The 7,785-nt window shown below is 27.2% G+C and overlaps 1 protein-coding gene across 1 annotated transcript; it reads right to left on the reverse strand.

Moving 5' to 3' along the window:
* Positions 1-6,586: 6,586 nt before the first annotated feature.
* Positions 6,587-7,287, reverse strand: LOC108475740 (monothiol glutaredoxin-S2-like). The gene has a single exon (XM_017777729.2). The coding sequence runs from the start codon at positions 7,278-7,280 to the stop codon at positions 6,831-6,833; it is 450 nt and encodes a 149-aa protein (XP_017633218.2). The 5' UTR covers positions 7,281-7,287; the 3' UTR covers positions 6,587-6,830.
* Positions 7,288-7,785: the final 498 nt, after the last annotated feature.

Raw genomic sequence — 7,785 nt, forward strand, 5'->3', positions numbered from 1 at the left:
CCTATACCTCACGCGCATTCAAATAAGCCCTTACTTTTTATTTTTATTTCGAATTAGCCTCAAAATTTCATTTTTCTATTCAATTTCGTCCTTTTTACTTTTCTCATTATTTTATCTTAATTTAAATATTAATTACACTATTGTTACTGTGACGATTATTATAGTTTTATTTTTTGCATTTCATTATCATTATTTCTACTTAATAGTTACACGTATATATATTATATATTATTATTAGTTTTTATTATTATTTGTCTTAATATTATATTATATGTATACTCTTTTAATATATTAGGCATATTCTAAATTCTATATTACGTGTATATATATATTTTATAACTATATTGTGTATATATTTTACATATATTATTATGCATATATTTTAGTATCATTAGTTATACATCTTTTATACTATTGTATGTATATTTCTAATACTATATTGTATATTTCTAACACTATTATTATATATATATATATACGTGAATGTATTTATGTAGTGTATGAATAGTTTTTTATACTATTATCATTTCTAATATACGTATATATTGTATATATTTTATATATCATGTATACACTTTAATGTTATTAATTACATATTTCTTATACCATTTCATGTATATATTTTATATTATCCTTATTATTATTATTATTATTATTATTATTATTATTAGTATATGTTCTATTATATATGTATATATATATATTTATATGTAAAGTTATCCATGGTTATTTTAATATTATCATCATCTTAATATTAATATTTATATATTTTAACGTATGTATGTATATATTGATGCAATATTATTAATATTCGTTTTTAACATTATTATTATTTCTTGATGTATATATCATTTTCAATACTATTTTTAATACTATATCATGTATATGCCGTTATATGCATTATGTACATATTTTCAATAACTATATCATATATATGTTTTTATGTACGTACTTTTAATATTATTATGTATTTATTTTAATATATATGTACATATTTATGTAGTATTATTAATATATATATTTTATGTTATTAGTATTCCTAATATAAATGGTATATGTTCATTTTATTGGTTTTATGTATATATACATTATGTATGTATTTTAATATTACTACGTATACACTTTTCACTCTTATCATTACATATACTTTAATATATATATATATCTAGCTCTACTAGTATTTTTAATATTAAGTTTACGTCACTTTACTTATTATTATTATATGTTTATATATACGTTTATCTTGTTATTGTTTTTAATATCATTGTCATAGTTATTATTTGTTCCGATGTATTTCTAACTCTGTTATTTTTTTGTTTCTTGCCCATTTTGTATCATCTTGCTGTTCACTACTTTAAAAATTTTTATTCATGTTTTTTTATTTCAATAAATAAGGCAATGAATTGATTTAATATTAAGTCATCGATTTCATCGCTATGTTGGATAAAATTCGTCGGCTCGTGTTAAAATGGGACACCCTTCTAAAAAAAAATTGAAAACTAAATATTCTCATTTTTCAATCGGATCACGATTAAATGTCAAATTGAATTCGTATTTTTGAAAATCAAGACAACACCTGTTTAATAAAGATACCAATTTTGGGCGTCGCGACAGTGCTAATACCTTCCTCGTGCGTAACCGACTCCCGAACCCAACTTTGCTCTGGCTTTTGACGTAGACCTAAACTCGGCCTTCTTTTTGTTTAAAAAATAAATTTTCTTTTTTTTAAAAAAAGGAGGATTTATTAGGTGTCCGATCACACCTAGGAAAAAGGATCGGTGGCGACTCCCTTTTTTTAATAAAATCGAAAGTCGGTTTTCAAATTTTCAATAAATCGCCTCAATTAGTGACCGAAAGCAAAATTTTTTTACGTCGCTACAGTTAGTATACTTGTACATTTTTCATATAATTTCAACATTGATATACCTAATTTCTTAACATATCACACTTGAGTTTAATAATAGTCTCAACTTACATAATTTCCTTGTATCAACATATCAAAGATAATCATATATGTACATGTCACGAAACATATTATTCTCTTACCGTTTGTACATAAGCATATATCATTTATTTCGTTATACCAATATTTTATGCACCATCTTTTCCATATATCTTATGTATATTTATTTCGGTAATAGTTTATATTAAACTTAACATAAATTAAATTCCATGTACCTATACTTATTTCATTTATCTATCTTCTTAATTATTTCATACAACTATTTTGTACATATATTTCCATATGACCAATTCTTGTAAACATTTCACACAACCATTTTGTATAACCAATTTATATAACCATTCGTCATCTGGTACATATTACCTGAATATTAGTAGTTCAACAGATGTCTTGGCATCTCTCATCCACGATCTTATTTATCTTCGACATGATGTCATAGTGTCTTTCAACTATGGTCTTACTCAATTTCTGTCATGTTGCCATGGTATCTTTCAACCATGGTCTTATTCATTTCCCGTCGTGTTGCCATGATATCTTTCAACCATGGTCTTATTCATTTCTCGTCATGTTGCCATGGTACAACCATGGTCTTATTCATTTCATGTCACGTTGCCATGGTATCTTCCAACCATGGTCTTACACATTTCATATCATGTTGCCATGGTACCTTTCAACCATGGTCTTACACATTTCATTTCAGAAAGCACACTCTCGCGAACCTCATCCTTACAGTGGGATTACCAGTCCAGGCTAAATCCCCTACAACGACAATTACTCTAATGAGCTTGGATCTGAATTACCAGTCCAGGCTAAATTCAGACCCTAATTCGGATTACCCGTCCGGGCTAAATCCATTTTACACGTATTCTTCTGGAGGGCTATATTAGGATAGGATCACCCGTCCGAGCTAGATCCTTTTTACCGTTAATTCTTTTTCAGAGATCCATCGAATTTTCCTTACATTTAACCGGGATTTCTTCCCATTTTATCAAATATATCAATGTTTCATCAATTTTTATACAATGAACATTCAAATCATATTCACATCAATAACATATATTTTAAGAATTTAAGAATATAATTCAAGTTACACGAACTTACCTAGCAAAATTGTAGAAATATCAAGATCCAGAGGCATTTTGGTAAATTTTTCATTTTCCCAATTTCACCCAATTCAATTTATTAATTTAATCAATAAAACAATTCAATTTATTAATTTAATCAATAAAATAATTCATTTCCTTCATTTTGGTTATTTTGACATTTTTTACAAAACTACCCCTACAGTTCTTCTTTTATTCAATTTAGTCCTTGAGTCTAAAACATACAAATTATCCATTTTAAATGTAAACTCTTGCTAGCTGAAAATTCATATATTTATTTTCCTCCTCCTCCTCCTCTCCTCTCCACATCCTTAATGTATATATCATTTTTATAAGTAACATTATCTATGATTTCACTATTTACTTATAAATTTATTCAAAGCTGTCCATCCGTATTATAGTCACTAAATTGTTTTTATCTTGAGCTACAGAACTCCAAATTTGGATATGCTAATTTTCCTTGAAACTACACTCACATATCTTCTTACCATAAAATTTTAAAAATTTTTTATTTACCCAATAAGTACAGTTTATTCTTTAAAGTCACCCTTGTTCTGCTGTCTGATAGTTCTGACCCATCTTCACTAAGAATTAATCATCTCTTCATATAAGATTCAGATGATGTTCTCGTTTGTTTTTCTTGAAAATAGACTCATTCAGGATTTTAAAAATATAAATTTAAGCCCCTAATTATTTTTATTCAATTTTTTTTTTATGATTTTTCTAATTCAGAACAGGGGAACCCGAATTCATTCTGACCTTGTCTCACAAAATTTATTATATTTCATGATTTACAATTCCATTGCTTACACCGTTTCTTCTATGAGAAATTAGACTCAATAAGCTTTAATTTCATATTTTATTCAACTACTAATTAGATTTCTACAATTTTTGGTGATTTTTCAAAGTTAAGACCACTGCTGCTGTCTAAAACTGTTTTAGTGCAATATATTAATTACTATGTTTATAACACCCTTATTTTCTTTTTCTACAGTATTTCTCATCACTTTTTCTTAGTTTCTCTTCACTAACATATCAAGAACATAGGACCATATATAAGGAAACTCTACATTAACATCAATCCCATGCTTTTTCAATAATATCAATCTTAAAAATATATTGAAATCATGATGTTCTTACCTTGTTCTATTGATTTCAATCTTCATCTTGATTTTCTCTCTCCTTCAACTTCTATTTCTTGAATACAACTTGATATTCTAACTTCCCATAGACTCCTCAACATTTTTCTCTCTTGGTAGCTATGAAAATTCTTTTGATTTTTGGGTGAAAATGGTGAATTTTTGGTAGAAGAACCAAATTGTAAAAAAAGCAAAACTTTCTTTCTTTCTCTCTTCCCCTCACGTTAGTGCATGGGAAAGATGATGAAAATTCTTTATCTTTCCTTCTTTTTATACTAAATAAATAATAATAAAATAATAAAATATCTCATTAAAATAATATTTATCTAATTAAATAACTATAAAATATCATCAACATCATCATTACTTTCTAGATTTCTCTCTCTTTCAATTGACCATTTTACCCTTTATTATCTTTTAAAATTCCATCATTGAGTCATCATTTAATTTGATAAAATGACAATTTAGTCCCTCATAGTTCTTCACCTATTCAATTTGGTCCTAATTCATCCATTTTCCTTAATTTCTAAATCATTCCACCCTTAAAATATTTACACAATTGGTCCTTTAAAATTTTCATATTTACACTTTAATCCCTCAAATTTTGAGTATTTACTCTTGTTCAACAAAACTTTTCTCACTTTTACAATTTAGTCCTTTCTTAAATTAATATATCATAATATACTTCCCAATATTGATATAATTCAAAATTTCCCTTTTGTCACTTTATTTACTTATTTTACTATACCAAGGATAATATCTTCTTGTAAAAATTTTCGGTATTATTACAATTTGTTGAATTTATCAATGTAAATGCACTTGTCATGCATGTAAAATTTTGAACTAATATGATATCTTTATCATATCAATCTAAAATACTCTATATATTAATATATATTCATTGATTGGTTTTTTCTATACATAAAACAAATAGTTAGAAATTTTAAATTTATATCAAATTTGACATGCATGATTTACAAGAATAGACCACGAAATATAATAGTTGGATCGTTAAAATATTAACCATATATATATATTTGAACTTGTTTTGTACCTATCATGTACTTGTAATTGTACTAATCTTTGTACTAATAAAACTTTAAAAAACACTTTTTAGAGTAAATTCCACCAAACATCCCCAAATTATGACTCACATTTTAAATTGGTCCTTAAACTTTAAAATGTTTTAATTACATCCCCAACTTTAGAGGTTATATTAATCAAGTTCTTTCATTACTAAAACCATTAATCTCACCATTAAGCATTAATCTCACCATTAAGTGACATATAAATCCTATATGGAATAATTTAAATTTTAAATTTTTTATAATAAAAATAATTAAATAATCTTAAAGTTAAAAAAAGAGGAAGCTGAACGATAAAACTTTGCAGCATAAGCTAAAGTAAAAACTTAAAAAGTAACAATGGAACCGGCTGGTGCTATACAAAGAATATAGGGACCAAATAATGTTAAAAATTAAAGTATCTAGATTAAATCTCAAATTTCAACACAATATAAGGACCAAAACTAAAATTTGACAATTGTCTTATAATGTAAAAGAAAAAAAAAAGACAAGACAAGGCAAACCCAAAAGAAATGGAAATTATGTGTCAGTCTGCAAGACCCTTAAGACATTAAATTATTTATATCCATATAATTTTTCAATCAAAAATTAATGATATTAATTATTTCAACTAAATAATAACATTATAAAATATATAGTAATTAAATATGAAATTTAAGCATAATAAAAGGACCAAAATAAAAATTTAATTATTTCTCTATAATGTAAAAGAAGAAAACCAATGATGCAGCCTTCCTTATACAAAGTTACATAGAGCATAGTATAGAGAGGAAATTATAAATTGATCATTTTCATGTAATATAAAAATATTTGTGTGAAGCTGAGGACTCTGATAGAGTATGTGTTGGACATCCCTTATATATAGATTTAAGTTTTGAGTATATTTGAAGGACTAAAATTAAAATTATACCATTTTAAAATTTTAAAAAAATTATTTGTTTATTTGAATAGTTGTCAAAAAGAAATGATTTGGACCCTAGATTGAATTAAACTGGTAAAAATAAAAAGAAAGTGGGAAAATAGACATTTTAGTTTTATGATTTGGACCCTAAAATTCAAGATGGTGTTAACAATTAAACATTTATTAATAACTTTTGGAATTACAAAATTTTATTATTTCATCATCTTTTATTGGGATTACCCTTGAGGATCTAAATATTTCCTACAAGGTCCAATTCTCCACCACACAAGGCCACTTTCTGCTTTCAACCACCCACCAAGCCACCTTCCCCACTTGATTATCTAATAACTTATGGCCCATTTTGTACAGGAAAGAAAAATTGAAACCCAAATCCGTTTTCAACTTCAGCAATACAATGCTACATCACCAAAAAGATAGTAGCATAATTTTTATTACCAAGAAAACATAATTAGTACATTACCAAAAAGATAACACTCTAATTAGAAATGATATAAAGTACGATGCCTCCATACATTCTACTGTTAATTAGAACTTAAACCTAATGTGACTATATATATTATATGTAATCACATACTTTATTAGTGCCTTGATATGCAAGTTAGAGTGAGATTGGATGAATTAAACCCAAAGGGCTCCGGCTCGTCTAAGCATCGGGATTAAGGATCGGTTAAGGTGAAGACTCATGACTTCATTGGCTCCACCAACAAATTCACCACCAATGTACACGACTGGAACCGAAGGGCTACAACCAAATCTTAAAAGAGCTTGTTCGAGTTCACGTCCTCTAGGGATCTCATCGAGCTCGTAGACTGTAGGGTTGACTCCAAATTCGTAGAAAAGGGTCTTGATTGTATGGCACATGCAACAAGAACTCTTGCTGAAGATCACAACCGGTCTCTCGGATGCCAACTTCGTTACCTTCTCCATTGCTATCGAAACAATGCACCAAAAAAGAAAGCTAGTACTGTTGTTGTTTTTTTTTTTTTTTGCAAGTGAAAGGATTGCTTGGGGGAGGAGACTTTGTGTTGTTGATGAGTTCGTGAGTTGTGATTTGAAGAGGCACCCCATTGGCACCGATTTATATAGGAAAAAAATGTGGCGTTTGGTTGGCAAGAAAACAAAAAGGGCTCGAGTGGTGAAAATGAAAAGAAAATGAAAGAATGTTCGATTAGGTATTAGGGTCGGTTTCAAGCTCCACTGTTTTCTCGCTTAGATCATTCACGAAAACGATCAAAAGGCCTTGCACCATTGCAATGGAAAATGAAAGAGCATGACTCGAATCTTTATTTTTATTTTCTTGTGCATACAAATATTAAAAGAGAAATGTCCTTTGTACGGGTGAAACATTATTATTTTTAGGCATAAATAAAATCGAGATAAAAATTGTATGAACCAATTTAATTAAAATTTGAATTTACAAACTAGATAAGATATTACATTCTTTAAGCTGTTTCCACCCTAATTATTTTAAAATTTGTTCATCATGAATCTAATTAATAATTAATATTATTCGCTATGATACAAATTTACATTGTTATAAATCTTATTGAATAGATAATGGTTGAATATATAT

The sequence above is a fragment of the Gossypium arboreum genome, chromosome 3 (assembly GCF_025698485.1).
Source record: "Gossypium arboreum isolate Shixiya-1 chromosome 3, ASM2569848v2, whole genome shotgun sequence".
Taxonomy (NCBI): Eukaryota; Viridiplantae; Streptophyta; class Magnoliopsida; order Malvales; family Malvaceae; genus Gossypium; species Gossypium arboreum.